Here is a 21142-nt window from a genome sequence, read left to right as displayed (position 1 = left end):
TGCAGATCTGATGATGGTCATTAAAGACCGAAACCGGTAATCTGTTAACAAAAAGTTTGTGACCATAGACATAAATTAGAGGAAACATACTTAATGATATGGTGGCGTCACTAAGTCTGCAGGAAGCTTCGATCTGCAGGTATCGCACATTAGTGCGTTTTCGTATTTTACAGCTACTTCTAGGAGTCGATTGGATCGTATTTATTTGTCTGTTTTACCATCTGGCCAGCTCTTATCAATTAATGCAGTCTCTGCCAGCTTCACTTTTTATTGAATTTAACCTTGTGTTTGACCGATATAGTCACGATTTTCTGTAGCAAGTGCTGACGGCTGTTGGTTTTACTGATGCCGCACGACGGAAAAGACCTCTCTCATTATTAGCTTTCAAGGGTGTATTGAAGTGAATAGTCTCACTCCCAAGGTGTGTCAAGGTGTTCTGCAGGAAGTCCCCTTTTGTGCCGTTATTCGTGCTGTTTCTGAAACCGTTATTGCGGCCCATAACTGCTCGTGTCATTATTGGGAGAAAGGTTCATCTTTCACGCTTATACCTGTGATGTTATTGTACTTCTTTGCACTCATGGCGATATATCGATGCTCAATGACTTTTTCGAAGCATTTAGCCGTCTTGCAGAAGCACAGATTAACGATCGGAAGTTTCGGTTACTCATTCTGCCTGGATTTAACGTGGTTGAAATTCTACCGGCTATGGTGGTGGCCCGCTTTCGATCGTTGGGCGTTATAATCGACCGTTGTCCAATGAAGATGACTGCGTTACACTGGAAGTACGCCACTGACAGGATTCAAAGAGCATCGCTTTTTCTTGTTACTTCATAAGGTTGCGAGATACTCGTACCAAGGCACTGGACCATGGCCAGTCTGCCCTTTGTCAATGTGGCTTATGTCGGTGGATTTCTGTATTTGCGCCTCCTTCCCCCCTGTGATGATTCCGGATTCACCTGTGTTTAGATCATACACTTTCCTTACCACGTATCGTTCCCACAACGCCACCAGGCAGCATTTAGTGTCACAGTGGACAGTGGTTATACTTTTATGGCTCATCAATCTATAACTACTTGACGGGGCTGGAAGACAGATATTATTTTATTGAGTGCAATCACCGCGAATCCCTTCAGTCATACCGCCTTTAACTATGTTTTGTCCCGCACTTATTACAACGACGCTACAGTGCACTTGCACATGACAGTGACAACAACGATGAAACCTGTAGGCAGTACAAAAGTAAATAAAAGTGTTTATGCCTTCGGTCTTTGAAGTGATGACGTTACTTTGGATCACTGAAGCTGTGAAGCCAGAATATACAGGATGACTGAGCTGCTTCTGCCGATACCGTTTTATGAAACCCGCAATGTTATGTCGCCTTGAAAACCCAGGCGCGAGTTTTTTATATTCCCTCGGTCGCCAAGAGCAAACTATAAATCCTACAGAAAATATGAACAAGACATTTTTGTAGGCAACCGAATGTAGTTAAATTTTATTCTGGGATACGTTTTCGCCGTAGGGCGTAGTTTTCGAGTTATTCTAGACAAACATACAAAAGTGACCTTCAATCGCACTTCCACCCCTACACTGATCCCTCACCAGTCAAGGTATCTAGCCGGCCGAAGTGGCCGTGCGGTTAAAGGCGCTGCAGTCTGGAACCGCAAGACCGCTACGGTCGCAGGTTCGAATCCTGCCTCGGGCATGGATGTTTGTGATGTCCTTAGGTTAGTTAGGTTTAACTAGTTCTAAGTTCTAGGGGACTAATGACCTCAGCAGTTGAGTCCCATAGTGCTCAGAGCCATTTGAGCCCCAAGGTATCTAGTATGTTGTTAGTGACGCTCCACCTACCACTGTGCAAAAATTTACGGCGACACGAAGTATTCCAGATAAGCCTATTCGACCTTTTATGGTCTTTATTGACTGGGCTGATATGTCACCAGCATAACCCATCATTTCGTTAGCAATTTGTATTTTAAACGTGCCCACGAGTGTAATGAAAGAAAATCGACTTTTGTAAACGTTACACTGAAGCTAATTACACTGAAAATTCGTTAAAAATCTTCAACCTTACTAGTACAGTGGTTTCGTACTCAGAAAGCATGACGAATACTAAGGTGTGATTGTTTATTGTACGAAAAATTCACGACATTGTTAGATAAAATTTATTCAGACGCCAATTTTACAATCTGCAAGTGCTCGACTACGCCGGTGGTATAATAACGCCAGTCAATGGACACCAAAAATGGTCGAATGTGGGAAATAATTCATGCAATCACAAATATTTGTACAGCGGTAGGAGGGAGTAGCATGAACAACGTACTAGAAATCCTCACCATGTGGATGAGTACAGGAGTGGAGTGTGCTTGAAGATCACTTTTGTAAGTTTTCCTTGAACATTCTATATCCCAAAATAATTGTCGTAAAGGAGTGTGACTATACTGTAAGTATAAACTACAATAGTGAAACCACAGTCACTGTACATAAAATTTTACTTTAGAAAGGGAATTACATTACAGGCTTCAACGGACTATGTCATCATCTTCAAATGTAAAACATCAGTTCGAGAATATACCTCGTATAATGCGAATCATTAACAACTCCTTTTGCCCAGCTGGGCATTATGATTCTATATTCCGACATAACTATCTTAAAGGAGTGAATCTATGTTACAAGTTAAATGTTTATTTGACACTAAAATAATGGAGCCATAGTCACAGTACATACTACATAGCTGGGTAAGGAGTTTTAAATGATTCCCATTATATATTTTCCAATGTTTTACATTTGAAAATGACGGCGTAGTTCGTCGGTAACCGGTAATATAACACCATTTTTAAAGAAAAATTTTATGTACTCTGACTATGGCTTCACTATTGTCGTGTCAAATAAACATGTTCTTGAATAATTCGGAAACTAGAGTTTCTAGTGACAAAGTACCCTGGTACAAAACTTAACTTCATTAAATTACTTATAAAAACGTCCTCTTCATTTTTCTGTAGGACTAATAGTCTAGGGTAGCGAGAGAATATTGGAATCTCACGCATGGTTTTTGAAAGCGAAATGTAACACTACAGGTTGCATAAAATGACATCGTTAGGGGCAGTTGAATCAATCTCTATATGTTCCAGGTATCAAGGGACTAAGCTGACACGTCGAACACCGTTGTAAAGTGGTCTTTCATGAGTAAACAACTATCTTGCTAAGTAATAGCAACGAGGTGTCGCCGACCGAAGCCCCTATCCGAAGGACAGATCGAGTGTAGCACATGCCTCAATCCATGAGACAACGCAGACTCATTTGTGACTGACCCGAAAACACTAACGCTAAAACTGGTCATTGGAATTATTCTACAATCTATTCTCCTCCCCTTCCCGATGGAATAGTGTCTGTGAATATTTTTCCCACTACTGCGGCCTTGCAGTGGGTTACTTCCGTCGTGAACACCTCGTCACAGTCGTTTGCTAGCTACGACCCGAGATACTGTAGAGAGGTAACGTGGACAGAAGACGGTAGTAGGGAGTGAAGACTGGGGTAGATTGCGGCTCCATGGGCACGTCTGTTGCTGAAGCACAGCGAGACTTACCGGGGATGGTGTAGTTGACTTCGGCGGCGCGCCGGCCGTCATATGGCTGGGACTCCACGCGGATGTTGTAGCAGCACTCCTGCATCACGCGCGGGTCGTTCTTCACGTTGGTCACCTCTGGCGGGACTACCGCCCACGATGTCATCTGCACAAACAAGTAGAAGAAATGTACTCTGCAACATCTACGTATCTACGTACATAGTCCACAAGCCACAACACGGAGAGTGTCAGACTACCCTTGTTAGCACACCCCTGACATTAACACAGTGACCTAAGCAGGAACAGAGCACTCCCCATAAGACCATGTGAAATACTCTTTCGAAGTCACGCAATAGAAACTGATAAGTATCTGAGTTGAAACGAGGCTGGCACAATTAAACATGAAATATGGGTAGGGGAAGTAGGTGGTGAACCCCCATATTTCTCTTTACAAGTTGGTAACACTGTTTTTTGGCCGTTGGACCGTAAAGACAGCCGGTAAATCCAGCACCACCATGAGGATTGGTAGCGTCAGACATTGTTGTTGTGCAAAATAATTTGTTAAATTCTTGTGGTCGTGTATCCTACTTTCTGTTCTTTGTTGTTCAGTAAGGAACTTAAGACGTCGTAATAAGAGGATGGAATGAAAAATAATGCCTTCACCTTCGTTAGTTGCGTTTGGTTCAAAAGGCTCTGAGCACTGTGGGACTTAACATCTGAGATCATCAGTACCCTACAACTTAGAACTACTTAAATCTAACTAACCTAAGGACATCACACACATCCATGCCCGAGGCAGGTTTCGAACCTACGACCGCAGCCGTCGCGCGGTACCAGACTGAAGTGCCTAGAACCGCTCAGCCACTGTGGCCGGCAATTGGATTTGGATGGGAATATTTTTATAACTCAAACGCAGAAATAATTCTAAGAATGTGATCTTTAATTAGCAATATTCACTTTTCCACATAATCGCCATCCAGTTGGATACATTTCTGCCAAAGATGATCAAGCTTTCTGAAGCCGTCACGGAAGAAGTCGACACTCCATAGAGTGGCATTTCGTCTCCTTGTCATAAACGTGTACCCAAGTTTCGCCTCCTGTCACAATTGAGTGGAGAACGGCATCATCTTCATTCTTGTAACGTGAGAGGAGTTTCTGGCAAATTTCAAGCTTGTATACTTTCATTTCAGGAGCCAGCATCCAAGTTGCTCATCGTGCACAGATCTCCTAATAGCCACGCAAAGCAATAATGTGCCCCACACGTTCCTGTGAAATGCCGATTGTGCTTGCGGTTTCTCTCTGAGTGATACAACGATCGTCCTGAATCAATGTGTCAACATTTTGCTTGTGAAACTCGGTGGATGCTGTCACAGGACGTCCAACTTTTTTACGCAGGTCAGATATACCCGTCTCAACATCTTTAAACTTACTCGCCCAAAGATGCACAGTATTCACATCAATACAATCACCATAAACCGCTCCTTTCTGGTGACACCTTCTGTGGTCAAGAATTCAATGACTGAACGTTGCTTAAATTTCATTGACCGACCGTCTGCGCAGGGTTCCAAACTTCACACTGTAACAACAGAACCGTTCAAAGCTAAGCCTTCCCGCCAATTGGAACTGTAGAGAAGAGGCTACGGAACAAGCCAGTATCTTCCGAATACCAATGCTGCCAACTGTTGAAGAGTTACGAAGGTGAAGGCATTACTTTTCAGGCACAAGCAATGGGGCAAGAACCTGAACTCGGTGATATTACCCCATGACTTCGTTACATATAACATAGGCGTAACGTGAGAGGTATATACTTTTAACGGTACGCTAACTGTGTGTACACGTGTTAATAATTACATATAGTATTTACAATTACCTTGCTCCTATTTTTGGATAATTTTTGTCACTAATAACTTGATTAATTATCGTTATTGAAGAGGTATATTTTCATTTGAGATGGGACCATTAAACGCTTTATACAATCGGGAAATTAAGACATGGCTTAACAGCGATCCGGGGAAAGTGGCACCCAGTACCAAATTTCTCAGTTCTTCGGATTTGCGTGTAATAGAATAGCAACAATGGAAAATGACCCATTTGACTTTAAAAAAGACGTGTCTTTTTCCACTTAGTACAAATGCATTTGGCGAAGATGAAGTTTCACCATCAGATACAACATAAACAATAATACCAGACTGCCAGAACGCGAGTCAATTACTGCCTCTTCTCCACATCCTGGTCCGTCGACTGATGTTCAGACACAGTCTTCAGTCACCGTATTATCGGAGCGTGTAAGGTCAGTTCCATATTATGAGAGACCATCCTCAACCAGCTGAAGAGGAATGTGCGTGGTGTCCACGGAGCCTCCCTACAAAAATGCTTACAGTGCAACAAAAGCATCTTCCCGGCAGGTTAAAAAAAGGGTATTGCAGGACTTCTGGTGTAGACCACATAGAAGATCAGAGGACGTGTGAGGCAAACAGCTCTTCTGAAGGGGAGAATGAAACGTCTCGTATTCTTTGCGAAGAGGCATGCTCGTCAACAAGAAAATCAGATGGCGGGATGAAGCATTTAATGTGTCAGAAGTGGGTTCATGGGGATTGTACAGTACTTTCTGAGAGAGGTATTACCGTAAAAAAATCATAACTTTTATTGTGAAGCGCCGGCCGGAGTGGCCGAGCGGTTCTAGGCGCTACAGTCTGGAACCGCGCGACCGCTGCGGTCGCAGGTTCGAATCCTGCCTCGGGCATGGATGTGTGTGATGTCCTTAGGTTAATTGGGTTTAAGTAGTTCTAAGTTCTAGGGGACCAATGATCTCAGATGTTAAGTCCATAGTGCTCAGACCCATTTGAACCATTTTATTATGAAGCGTTCCTATTTAATCCACGTGTATCTCGCGTTACAGGGAAGCTTCTTCTTGAGCCCTCTTCTTCACCGTCTCCGTTCGCTTCTTCACGTCTACAGCTGCTTCGTCAGTAGGTTACGACACGCAAAATTCTTCCATTTTTCGAAGAATCTTACCTTTGCAATGATCGGACTATTCGCCTGAGGACACTCACTTTCCTGCGCTTGCTAACTTTATGATACGCGTAAACTTTGTAGTGAGTGGACTGCCTGCCCTTGGTCGATGTTGCTACTTTTCCATGTTAATAGTCACACTAGAAACTTCGGAAGCAAGGTAAGAATAGCCACTTGTGTTTCTGCTAGTGCTTCTAGGGGAAGATGGCGGCGGGGGGGGGGGGGGGGGGGGATGGAGATGGGTAGTGTAAGATTACGTAATAATATGCAGTGCGATAGTGGCTGCAAGTACACTCCTGGAAATGGAAAAAAGAACACATTGACACCGGTGTGTCAGACCCACCATACTTGCTCCGGACACTGCGAGAAGGCTGTACAAGCAATGATCACACGCGCGGCACAGCGGACACACCAGGAACCGCGGTGTTGGCCGTCGAATGGCGCTAGCTGCGCAGCATTTGTGCACCGCCGCCGTCAGTGTCAGCCAGTTTGCCGTGGCATACGGAGCTCCATCGCAGTCTTTAACACTGCTCAACACGTGGGGCGTGAGGTCTCCACAGTACATCGATGTTGTCGCCAGTGGTCGGCGGAAGGTGCACGTGCCCGTCGACCTGGGACCGAACCGCAGCGACGCACGGATGCACGCCGAGACCGTAGGATCCTACGCAGTGCCGTAGGGGACCGCACCGCCACTTCCCTGCAAATTAGGGACACTGTTGCTCCTGGGGTATCGGCGAGGACCATTCGCAACCGTCTCCATGAATCTGGGCTACGGTCCCGCACACCGTTAGGCCGTCTTCCGCTCACGCCCCAACATCGTGCAGCCCGCCTCCAGTGGTGTCGCGACAGGCGTGAATGGAGGGACGAATGGAGACGTGTCGTCTTCAGCGATGAGAGTAGCTTCTGCCTTGGTGCCAATGATGGTCGTATGCGTGTTTGGCGCCGTGCAGGTGAGCGCCACAATCAGGACTGCATACGACCGAGGCACACAGGGCCAACACCCGGCATCATGGTGTGGGGAGCGATCTTCTACACTGGCCGTACACCACTGGTGATCGTCGAGGGGACACTGAATAGTGCACGGTACATCCAAACCGTCATCGAACCCATCGTTCTACCATTCCTAGACCGGCAAAGGAACTTGCTGTTCCAACAGGACAATGCACGTCCGCATGTATCCCGTGCCACCCAACGTGCTCTAGAAGGTGTAAGTGAAGTACCCTGGCCAGCAAGATCTCCGGATCGGTCCCCCATTGAGCATGTTTGGGACTGGATGAAGCGTCGTCTCACGCAGTCTGCACGTCCAGCACGAACGCTGGTCCAACTGAGGCGCCAGGTGGAAATGGCATGGCAAGCCGTTCCACAGGACTACATCCAGCATCTCTATGATCGTCTCCATGGGAGAATAGCAGCCTGCATTGCTGCGAAAGGTGGATATACACTGTACTAGTGCCGACATTGTGCATGCTCTGTTGCCTGTGTCTATGTGCCTGTGGTTCTGTCAGTGTGATCATGTGATGTATCTGACCCCAGGAATGTGTCAATAAAGTTTCCCCTTCCTGGGACAATGAATTCACGGTGTTCTTATTTCAATTTCCAGGAGTGTATTATTGTTTAAGCTAGACCAACACGTGATTAATACGTATGCGTACGCGTGAGCTGGTCACGTTTGGGGGACAGTCAAGTGAAAACCGAACACCCGCCGCAACTGGCCTATGGAACGGTTCCATTCCATAGTACTCACCACACGCGTTAAGATAAACATGCCACTGGGAGACTAGATGATTAGTTCCCGTTTCGTAGAACGCTGTCTGCCGCTGAGGGATCCACAAACGCATCCACTCTTTCATCTCCTCGTCTTAATGGAACCTACATCCATGCACGTCTTTCTTCCGGTCGCCAAATATGTTAAAATCACAAGGTGAAGATCCGGAGAGGATGTTCCAACGTTTCTCATTCAAACTGCTGAAGTGTGGCCTTCCTCCGATTAGCAGTGTGGGGACGGGAATTACCATACATCAGGATGTTTCTGTCCGACAGCATTCCGTCAACCTGAATCCAAAGTGAAAAGCCAACAGGGGAACATCTCATATCTGCTCCGTCAAAGAAACCGAAAGCTTTTCACACAAGTTCCGGGAAGGTCATGATGACCTCCTTCTTCGACTGCAGAGAGCCTCTATTCTTGGGGCTCCTCTAGCGTCGAACCACAATCAATTTGCAGCGTGATGAATATTGAAGAAACTGCGATGCGCCGTAAAGTCAAAACGCCCGGAATGATGTCGGACGGAATCATCCTCAGGCATGATAACGCCCGCCCCCTCACTGCCAATCCGAGTAAGGGTGCGCTTCCGTGATTTTGCTCGAAAGCACTGCAAAATCCTTCATAGAGCCCGGATCTATCACCATGTGGTTTTCACACCTTGGGCGACTTGAAGAAATACATGCGTGGACGTCGTTTTAAGTCGGACAAGGAAGTGCAAGAGTGGATGCGGTTGTGGAACTTTCAGCGGCCGACCACGTACTAGGAAACAGCAACTGATCGTATCGTCTTCCAACGGGAGAAATGTCCTAAAGCGTGTCGTCATTTGAATGGAACCATTCCATGGTACTGTTTTCATTTGACTACCCGTTACATATCCATGATGTTTAAAAAGAAATTGCAGAAGGCATTGTATTGTTCAAATGTGTGTGAAATCTTATGGGACTTAACTGCTAAGGTCATCAGTCCCTAAGATTACACACTACTTAACCTAAATTATCCTAAGGACAAACATACACAACCATGCCTGAGGGAGGACTCGAACATCCGCCGGGACCAGCTGCACAGTCCATGACTGCAGCGCCTCAGACCGCTCGACTAGCCATTGTATTAATTGTTGGTCCTTACGATAGAGAACTGCATAATTTTGATTTGTTTTAAATATGTGTGTAAGTTTGTGATGCCACCTAAAGAATAAACAAAAAAATTCCTTAACTAGTATATTAATAGATGCCACTGGTTACCAAATTCGACTGTGACTGGGGCCCGTCCTCAACCCTGATGACCAGGTTCCTTTCAAACTGTACAAAATAATTATTAACTGTGCAGCCGTGGAACACTGGATCAGCGCAGACGTGTGTATCGGTATTAATCACGCGGGAGCGACCTCTCATGTCACTTGAGCAGAGCACACTTACGTATCCTTTACCAACCAGGCGCGAGCGACCACTTAAGGCAACTATTTGTGTGTAGCTTAAACAATAGTACTTGCGGCCTCCACCGCGCTGCAGATTGTTACGCAACGTTACGCGTCCGCAAATCTCCGGTGTCCGCAAGTCTCAGTGGCTGCATGTTTCTGGAGACCATACCGCCGCCCTCTGTACAGGCCGGATCTTTCAATGTGTTATTTTCACATCTTTGGCGAACTAAAAAGACATGCATGGACGTCAGTTGTAGTCGGAATCGGAAGTGCAAGAGTGGATGCGGTTGTGGATCAACCAGCACCCGACCGCATCTATGGGACAACGATTGATCGGCTCGCATCCCAGTGGGATAAATGTCCTAATATGTGTGGTGATTACTTTTCAATGACACCATTCCATAATCACATTGGGAAGGCTAATCGGTTTTCGTTTGACTCCCTCTTATATGCGAAGGCTATTCGGAAAGTGAGGAACGATCGGTCGCGAAATGGAAACCACTATGAAAATCCGAGGAGGCTTTTCGCAGACGTTTTGGGCAGTGTCTCTAGTATGCCCGCCGATCGTATCAAGACGCTCTTTTCAGTTGTGAGCGCACTGTGAGAGACAAAAGGTGCCTATAGCAACGATGTCTCCCGCCAAGTAGGTGGGCCGGCTGAGAGGCTTCGCCTTAATGAATGCAGCCCACACAACGCAACTGCCACGCACTTCCTTCTTCATGGCAATTCCCAGCCGCACTCTACAGGGGCAGTGAAGGCGCTCCTGCAGACTTTTCGATGGGAAGTCTTCGATCACCCACAACACAGCCCTAATTGGCTCGTCCTGAGTATCATCTCTGTTCACATGAAACGCTGAGTACGAAGACAACACTTGGGCGCAGGCTGCCTGCTATAGACCAGTGTAGAGAATCATCAGAAAGCACAGGCGGCTGCCTTCTATGACGATGGTGTTGGAAATTTTGTATAACTGTCCGACAAGTTTCTAAGTTGGAGCGGTGACTATGTAGAGAAGTACCTAGGAGGTGTAGCTAAATGTGCGAAGAAAAGAGTTTTGATTTTCACTGTGGTTTCCATTCTGCTACCGATCGTTCCTTACTTTCCAAACAATCCTCTTATATTCATGATGTTTAAAAAGAAACGTCTGAGGTCAAATGTTATGTCACCTACATTAAAAACTTGTGCTTTAAATCTCTGTTTGAGCGTAGGGATCCCAGAGACCCCCATTCCGTGAGTTAAGGGTTAAGATTACTTTCGCCCAGTTGAAAGATTTCTATAATGTTATACAGCTTTAAGCATTGATTTCATACCGCATAAAAGGAAAGAGGAGGTCAAAATACGGAAACACCGCACAATATAACACATTAGCATGCGTAATACGGTACTGGAAAACCAGTGTCATTCAAAACAGATTCCAATCATCTCGGAATGGATGAATACAGGTATTTTATAAGATTTCAAGGGAATCCTGTTCCATTCTTCTTGTAAAATACTCTCAGGTTGAGGTAACTATGTGGAGGTGGTTAACAATCACGCAGACTCGTCTCCAACGTGAATCACAAAGGCTCAATAGTACTGAAATCTCGTGACTGGTGGGCAGGCGACATGTGCCGATTCATCCTCGTGCTCCCAAAAACGAACACTGTACTACGGGATGGACCTGCCTAGCCAAAATGGTCACAACAATCCTTCGCAGTAACGCAGCCTTGTAGAGTAACCATGGGGCCCATGAAATACCACGACATGGCTGCTCAAATCATCGGTGAAACCCCGCCAAGTTTCACTCTTCGGGCGTAAACTCGACCAGAGCTTGGAAACAACAAACTGATCCGAAAAAATGAGTTTCTTCCATTGCTCCACAGTATATGTTTCATGTGTTCGGTACCGCACTTTCCTCTTACGGACATTTGCACCACTGATATCTAGTTTTAGAACTCTAGCTCGTCTTGAAATCCTCTGCTTGCGGAGCTCCCTTCGTGAAGTTCTGGTGCCGATGGGGGGCGCGAGAGCGAAATTCAGTCGTAGATTGACTTTTACAGCTGTCGTCTTCTATTTTTCATGACAATCCCCTTCCATGACTGTCTGTCACGATCACTCGACACACAAGTTCGTCTGCGTTGTGACTTAGCAGACGACGTTCTTTCTCTGTCCCTGTTTGCGGTAGATACATATCTTGAAAAAACAAACACTTCGCCCACCTTCTCTACGGACTACCAACAATTTTCGCATGTTCGAAGTCACTTAACTCCAACATCATACACCCGCAGCTACATAGAACACTCTTCTGACCACGACATTCACTTGCAACGTGCTGAGATCATTGCAGGGCTGCTTTTCGTCAAATACAACAACACACCCTGGAGGCTTGCCTACCATCTGCATTTATCTTGAAGGATGCATTTGTTGCAGTGTTTCCTTATTTCTGGCCATGTAAGTCTGGGAAAAAGTTTACATCATGTCAAATATCCTTATTAGTTTTTTATTTATATTTAAGTCGAGATAATATAAATTCGTCGTTTAATAAAACAATATTCAAAGCTACAACTGTGTTCACCATTGAGATCATCAACCTGAGCCTCAAGATACAGTTCATATTGATTAGCACAGCAATAGAAATATTCAATAATACTGAAGATAGAGTAATTCTCAGGAAAACTGATATAGTGATAGAAGAATGTGGTGAAAGGCTAAATTTTGTTACAGATGCTGAGCTGGAAGATCCTCACTTGACGTGCCTACTTATCTGTGGTCATGGTGCGATTGATCGAAACGTCTCTACTTGATGATGGTAAAACTGTATAAAGATATTTCTTATCAGTATCTAGACTAAAATGACTTCTGGAAAGATCTGTAATACTTTCCGTGCAAACTGAAAATTGTACTGTAATCTTCTAAAAAGTGAACTGTTTACATTCTATACATGTTGCTACCTTTGTCTCTAAGTAAAAAAGTTTTCCGAATCTCCAGATCGAAGGTACTATTGCACATTCGGTGCAGTGGCTGATGGGCCGTAGCTGAATCGATACAAACCGGTGGTACTCGACCGGCGCTGAAAGCTTTCTCTCGCCGCCAAACTTGCTTGACTTCGTTAGCAGAGAGCATTGATTGTAGGACGTTGTCCGGATACGAAAGCAAACTTGACTCGCGAAGTTAAGCAAAAAGAAAAAAAAATAAAGAGCACAGTGAAGGCAACAAAGAATTACAGAATATTAATAACAGTAGCAGTGTACAGTGCTTTGCAGGCTGGGCTAAGGTAGGAAGCGACCCAAAACAGGTGAACTTCGCTACAAATTGGCACACCAGAATTTAAGAATTTATTGGATACAGTGCAGAACATTTATATCTACTGTCATGTTATCTGAAACTGCCATGAGAGCTACATAAAATTCATGTGTAGATGTTATTATCAAATATCGAGTGTTACACTAAAAGAAGGTGGTGTTGAAAATTACCGGAACAATGATAATAATGTGCCACGATGCAGCGCGCAAGAATACATAATAAACACAAATGACACCTGTCAAATGCTTCCCCCACATTCCGCTAACAGATATCTCAGTGGAAATTACGCAGTTACACTGAGGTTTCAGAATTCTAGAAATTGAACAGATGTATAAATGTTGCCACATTAATCATTTCAGAAGCAATCAGGTAGGTTATAACCATTGTAATGAACTATTGCAGCTTGAACGTACAGAGTATCATAGAGGTATCTGGTCTAATATCTGTGATCTTTTACTGTTACTAATTATGTAGTTTTGACGTAAGTAGTGTAGGCAGAGGTTCGATAATAAACGGAAACGTGAGAAACTAGTCCCCGAATTGTCAGTGCAGTTGAGAGAGAAAATAATGATATAACATTTAGTATCGTTGCTGATCCTTTTGAGAAGGCAGCGTTGGAATTCCAAAAATAATAATTTTGTTTTAGATTAAGTGTGCATGATTGAGCATCATTGAGAAAAGTATTTTTATTTTTACTTATTTTGACTTTAGGCACCATTGAGCATACAGCCTGCAGTAACAGTATAACAGTACACAGTTGATAAAAAATCTTTGAGTTAAATTAAAGAGAAAGGGTCAGCTTAGCTTTGGAGATAACCAATATGCTGAGGAAATCACATTACCTACAAGTCTGTTCTTACAATGTTTTCACCGCGCGGGGTGGTCGAGCAGTCTACGGCTCGCGCGGCTCCCCCAGTCGGAGGTTAAAGTCCTCACTCGGGTATAGGTGTGCTTCTTGTCCCTAGCGTAAGTTAGTTTAAGGTAGATTAAGTAGTGTGTAAGCCTAGTGACCGATGTCCACTATACTTTTCATTATGAGGCGTGATCCAAGTCGACAATGGTCGGTGGAGGCTAAACAAATTTCATCTCAGTAATCCACTGGTAACATGAAAATACACAAAAATTCAAACTAAGACCGGATAAGCGGCTACTTTCAAGTACAGAGGGAGAGCTTGTAACAAAATGGCGCAATAACCAAAAAGTTGTTAAAATTGTATATTCTAACGTTGTACATCTTTCTAAAATTTGAAAATTATGTGTTTTCAAAGTAGCTTTACAACTTGTAATTTAGATTTTTAAGTTTTATTTAGTGGATATTGTTACTGCTTTCAGCCGCACCTGTCCTTCTTGGCGTAACGCGTGTATCTGGTGGAATTCATTTACGTCATTAAACGTCCTTAGTTCAGGTTCTTCCTCTTACGCAAACACCGTCGTATGGGCGTTACTAGTGATACATTTTAATACAAGTTAATTTTCACAACTTGATGACATTGTATTCAGACGTCCCAACATTCCTTGTTCTTATTAGATTATCCATGCTTTCGCCAGAAGATCACCGGACATTCGTTGTGCTAGCGCATCGTTTGTGCATGTGCGAGGCCTCTATGGGCTGGCTGTTAAATTTCGCGTTGTCAGTATTTTACAGTACACTGTCACATGCCGTGTTTATTTAATCTATATCTCCTTTTCCGTTAGTAAGTCACTTGCTCCATAGACATGATCCATCATCTTTGGGCTATTGTGCCACTTCGCTGGAAGCTCCCACTTTGTCTTTAAAGTAGCCGGTCAACCGATATTTGTATGGTTTTTTTTATGTATTTACATGTTACAGTAGATTATCATGATGTAATTTATTTAGGATCCACAGAGCTGTCTGACTTGAATAGCTGCGTCCGGATGATTTTGATTCGTTGACGTACCGCCATTTAGCGGCTTATTAGATGGTCACATAATATTAATTGGGTTACATGTTCCGGGCTGCTTCGTTCTTGTTACATATTTACGTGAGTACTATTTTCTATAGTATACATATTTTAACAGTTTTATTTTTTTTAATTTATTGGTGGATATTTTACGGTCTGTTATTCTTTCGTGGTTGATTATTGTACGGATGTCTCCTGAGGCTGTGAATTCCAGCGCCACAAAACTAGTTTTTATCTGGTGATTAAAAAATACAACTGAAGGGTTTTCTTAATCCCCAAGATGATTAGTCAGAGCTTTGGTAGCCCTGTCAACAAGTTTTCCTGTTTCTATCCGTCATTAGTGACATTCTGCCCGTAACCTCTCTCGGGTTCCAACAGTTGTCATCAAGTTGAACAATTCTACTACTTTATCTTGCCATAGTCCTTCTGGATGGACTGGCGTCTATTTTCCTTGCCACTCTCTTGTGCCTGACTCCACCAATGCACCACTGGCTTTGCAGTCATTACAATACGGCCAACTGCCGGTGCGATCTCTCAGCATATTCCCATGTTCCTAATGTTAATCATTCGACCTTTCTCAAAGTTTAGAAGGACACGTACCCACCCCTTTTTGCCACGTTGTTGTCCTGAGTCCACCACGTCACCACTCGTTGTCATTTCACAACAATCAACCGTCTACACTATCTGTAGCTACGATGCTCCCATGTACCAAATGCCAATGATTTGTACTTTCCAACGTACGGGATGTGGAGATAAGCTACACGTGCACGTCCTGTGAGCATTCTGTGTCTTAATTTCCATCTGAATGGTTTCACTAACGTTAGATTTGTTCAACAGACATCATGTTCTCACACCATACTTCAGCTGTAGCAATGGATTTTGTCTGTACTGAAAATAATGAAATTAAGCTCGTCCAATTCTTTTAATCACGGTATCTCACAGGCATAGAAATAAAGGACTCGCATTTCGGTAGCATTCGTTTTAGGTGTTCATGGTGCATTACTTGGCGTAAATAATACTGAAACCACTTCTTTTAGTTTGTGCTTTTAAAATGAATTTTTCTTCGCATTTTCCTATAACGAAGCTTCCATCACCCTTGACCAACCACATTGTGATCACAGCAGGAAAATTAAATAGAAGGCTTGTTTCTACAGGAAATCATATAATTCTCTTAGAAAATGGTTTTACAATACTGCCAGCTGAAATCCACTTCCCTGATGCTTGCAAGGGGAAGACTGAATCAATAATTAAATTGCTGGAGGCTAAGTACTCGTGAATATGATGGGGTATCTAGCTGGTTGCTGAAGCCCTGTGCTAACAAATATTAACTCACATCTGTAAATTTACGTTTAACAATGATCATTTTCCGGAACGATTGTTGTACTCAATAGCGAAACTGCTTTATACAAAGGAGAACGGGATATTGTAGATTATTTTAGATCTATTTCTGCACGTCTGTTATCTAGAAAAGTTACTCCAAAAGCTTTATCTATTGCAGAAATTGATCCTTTCATTTCACGTAACTTGCTGTCAAACGTACAGTTCGGTTTCAGAAGTTATTTTAAACTGAAAATGCTGTTTCTCTCTTTCTGGCAGTGAACGGGTTAAAAAATCTCTCTAACACTAGGTGTCTTCTTTGAGATAACTGAGGCGGTTGTTTGTATTCAGCGTAAGATATTATTGGAGGAGTAACTCCGAACCGATTCCTCTCATAGTTGAAGAACAGGAAGGAAAATGCCATTGTACGCAGTAAGAATAACTACTGTGAGATGACGTCTGACTGAGGCACTATTAAGTGGTGGAGCGCCCCACAGATCAGTTCTCGGACCACCACTGTTTCTTATGTACAGGGTGCTAATTTTAACTCAAGACATTGAAATATCTCTAAGACTAGACATCGGATAAAAAAAACTAATAATTCCAATTTGTTTGTCTCAGGGCAGAAGGGAGGGGCGTGGACATCAAACGATACTACGCTCGACCCTCCACCCCACTCCTGCGTGTGTGGCATGGGGCAATTTTAAATTTTAAATGGGAACCCCCGTTTTTTATTGCAGGTTACGATTCTTCGGCAAAATCTACATACGTTTTATCTGAAGCATTATCTTCGTTTCGTCACAGATGGCACTGTAATCGGAGGAGAAGAAATGGGTACACATTCGCAATTTACGACACGCTATTCAGTGGCTCTTGGATATCCAATGGCACGTGGGAATCAACTTCCATGCTGCGAGAATAGGACAGGCCAGTATTTCATAACTTGTAATTGGAAACCCCATTCGCAACGATACATCCCTCCGTCTGACATATCGAGCAGGATAGAACTTGATACGCCACCGTGGCTGTGTAGCGAACTACGACGTACTATAATAGGTACGACACACTGTGACCGGAACTCATGTATCGTGCAGATGTACAACACATAACTTCTCCAAACATTACAGTATTTGCGCAGCTTTTATTGCCTGCACACTTTCCTTTCATTTGGAGAGCAGACTTGCAAGCGGACAATGATTGTTGCAAACACAGAAGAAAAAATTGAAATGATTCTGATTTACGGAGAACGTAGGAGAAATGTTGAGGCTACTGTTTTCTTGCATGGCGAGCGTTTTCCAGAGAAAGCTCGATCTCGTTCGTTCTCTTACAAGATTGTGATCGCCTGTATGTCTCATGGCTGCGTACAGAACCGCAAAAGGAAGCGAAGCAAACGTGTTAAGAGGAGGAGCTAATGAAATAGCTGTACTACCGGCAGTCGGCAGTGCACCGCAACTCACGAATAAGCGACCGGCAGTTACACCGCAATTCCAGTATGTCCGTAGTAGTACTGTCAAAACACTGCAGCGCCATAAGTAGCATCCATACCACGTGTCACTGCGTCAAGAACTTCATGGCTCCAGTTTCCGTAATCGGACAGTGTTTTGTGAATGCCGCGCGGGATTATCCGAGCGGTCTGGGGCGTTGCAATCATGGACTGTGCGGCTGGTCCCGGTGGAGGTTCGAGTCCTCCCTGGGGCATGGGTGTGAGTGTTCGTTCTTAGGATAATTTAGCATAAGTAGTGTGTAAGCTTAGGGACTGATGACTTTAGTAGTTAAGTCCAATAAGATTTCACACACATTTGACCATTTTTTTTGTTTTGTGAATGGGCACGTCAACAAATGCAAACGACCCCGCATTCTTTGCCGAGGTACTATTTTCCGATGGGTTTACATTTGCAAATCATGGTAACGTTAAGCAGCACAACATGCATTACTGGAGTATAGGCAATGCCCACTGGTTACAGTGAGCCGTGGCGGTTGGCGCTATGGTGTTATGCTTGCATCGCTGATATCGATGTTCGGCTGTCTTGCTATCTTTGACTGCTCCCCCCAGTGGTTTTCCGGGAGAACGTGTGACGAGAGTGTCTCCGGTCGGCGCCCAGCTAGCCAACTTGCGTGGAAAACAAGCCGGCGTCCCTAACCGTGGTGCATGGGCCTCGCCGTGCTCGCCGTCCTTGTCTTTTGTCGCGCCGGATGTACGATGCCGATCATTGGACGCCGTGACGTGTAAAATTGTGGTGGGTTTGTCCTCTCACGCTGAACAGCTTCCCAGCTCGTAATTTGTAAGCTCCAAGTTACGTATGACTTTTTGTCTGTGTTTAACTAAGAAGATTGTTGAAACTTATTGTGGGGTGGGTAGCTGCCGGAGATGGTTCTGAACTTGGTCCCACAGTGGCTACTTTATGGAGGCTGATGTTCCTCATTTCGTTTCTCATCATCTGTGGAGTGTGTTTTTTAAGTGGTTTTTATGCAAGTTTTAACTTGTTTTAGGAAATAGTGACCGCTTGGGGACTGGTTGCCGTTGTGTACGCGCCCGGCAGCCGTAGAGTCAATTGTTTAATCATTTGCACGGCAGGATTCGGTATGTTTACTTAATATTGAAAGTGCCTTAAGGCAACTGGAAGTCATCAGTAAGTTTCCTGCTAATTTACGGGGAGGCACGTAATGTTAGAGTTTTGTTCCATAAGAATTTGGGGGCATGCTTATTATATATTCCAGTGTGGCTGTGATTTGACCTAGTTTTCATTGCAGTCTATTTGCGATGCAGGCCCTTTGTTAAGTCTGTTAGTTTCCTGGCGTCGGTGCGGTTATGTATTCTTGTCAGGACCGCTCATTGTGAGGCCGGTAGGACTATATATAAATATATACCGCCTGCTAGTAAGCCAGTGCACAAACCGTGGGGAGTGAACGCTCGTATTGCCTGCCGGCCGTAGCGTTTTTGCTTCCAAATACTGCTGTGGGCCTTAACGCTGTTCTCTAAAGTTAAGTGAGGCCACCTTGTCAATCTTAGCGTTTCTGTAAGTTATTTCACTGGTTGAGTTATTACTAGCCATTCTTATTTAACATTTACGTTAATAATTCGTGTATCTTTAATGAATGTGCAACTTGTTATTTTTCCTGTGCGACGTATGTTAAAGGCCTGCGTTTAATTTCCAGTTGACAGATGCAGACCTCATCAAAATCCATCAAACGGGTCATGAGCTACTCAAATTTTAATTGGGTAATACCTCAAGCTTCCTGGAGCTGTGCGGCAGCCCCATGCAGTTATTGCAACGCAAGGTGGGGCGATGCGAAAACCGAAGACATGAGGCCTCCATATGGAGTTGAAGTGAGGGCGTAGGAAATGTTATCGAAGCTTGGAACAGAAGTACCTTGGTGAAAAACTGAAAATACGAGGCAGTTTTTGTTGGGAGTCACCCCTTAGCAATAGTGAACTCGACCTTGGCCCTGAAGGGTGAGGGAAGCAGAAGTAATCCGTCCAGAAAAACGCCTTTTACTGGTAACAGAGCGACCCCAGAATTATTATAATGTGGATTATGCGTGGGTTTACTTGGGCGGAACAAGTGTGGAGTTTCACTATATCAGAATTGTATATTGTCGGAAAAGTAACGTGCGTGGTATCACTGTCACCTAAAATGTTTTAAATACGGGCGGAGTTCCTTGTTCGAAGCAATTTGTCATGGATGTTGGCTGAGGACTGACCTGTAGTCGATGTCCGTTCACAACTTTAGCGATCTGACATTTGTCAAGTCAAAAGAAGAAGAGTGAAATAGAAAATGACTTTAATTGATTTTCTACAGTTACTTTTTTGACTATGAGAATAGCTGTAGATGTGGAAGTGGTTAGCTCCGATGAACAAAGCTTGTGTCGTGCAACTAAGTCTTCTCTTACACTGATACTGTTAAGTAGGATAATGCTTTTTATCTTGCGGTGCAATTTCTCAGTGTTTTGTTGAATAATCTCAAACGACATTTTGATCGCGATTGTGGGCGTCAACTTTTATCGTCTTGCAGAATATTTAGATGCCAAGCAGCTTTAGAACTATTCTGGCCTTTCGTTTATCATGTCCACCGTGCCAACAGTGTCACTGTTTGATCTGAGACTGGAGCCGTTAGAGAGGAAAATTTACGAGAGATTAATGTTACTGGGAATTAGTGGCTACAGTGCAGGCTCATTAATTCTGGATCGTGACACTTTTATCTTTCCGCTTATAATGTTGCTGATGTACACCAAACTAATAGGAGGACACTGGACTCAGACATTATGTATTGTGTATTTACCAGATTCGTGTGTTACTCATTTGACAGTGTACAAACCTCTCCATTGGTTGAGTTCGGTAAGAGTAGGTATGCTAACACTGATAGAGTGGGTCCTCAGAACGAATGCAGAGCAGTTACGGACAGGTAACTAGTAAAACATCGACTGTGGAAAAACCGGAAAAGAAGGGAATCGAAGAATTTGAGGTGTGGTGCTACTGAACAGTGCTGAAAATTTGGTGGACTGATAAGGTACAGAATGAGGAGGTTCTGCGCAGAATCAGTAATGATAAAAATATATGGAAAAGATTGATAAGAAGATCGGACAGAATGACAGGACATCTATTAACACATCAGGGTGCTAGAGGGAGCTGTAGAGGGTAAAAACTGTAGGGGAAGACAGAGATTTGATTACATCCATCAAATAATTCAGGACGTAGGTTACAAGTGCTACTCTTAGATGAAGAGGTTGGCACAGGACTGGAATTCGTGGCGGTCCGCATCAGTCCAGTCGGAAGACTAATGACTCAAAGACGGAATTGTAACAGGTGGAAGCAGTGCCTATCGACAGCGAATGAACTGAAGCAGCAGGCAGGTATCAGGTACCACTAGATC

At 44.0% G+C, this 21142-nt stretch overlaps 1 protein-coding gene across 1 annotated transcript in view; it reads right to left on the bottom strand.

Moving 5' to 3' along the window:
• LOC126473435 (uncharacterized) overlaps positions 1 to 21142 on the bottom strand; it is an 860366-nt gene that overhangs the window by 214434 nt on the left and 624790 nt on the right. The window contains exon 6 of the mRNA XM_050100479.1: positions 3584 to 3728. Within this exon, the coding sequence (XP_049956436.1) occupies positions 3584 to 3728 (145 nt within the window). The remainder of the gene's footprint in view (positions 1 to 3583; positions 3729 to 21142) is intronic.

Source organism: Schistocerca serialis, chromosome 4 (genome assembly GCF_023864345.2).
Source record: "Schistocerca serialis cubense isolate TAMUIC-IGC-003099 chromosome 4, iqSchSeri2.2, whole genome shotgun sequence".
NCBI lineage: Eukaryota > Metazoa > Arthropoda > Insecta > Orthoptera > Acrididae > Schistocerca > Schistocerca serialis.
This window is presented reverse-complemented; position numbering and strand designations above follow the sequence as displayed.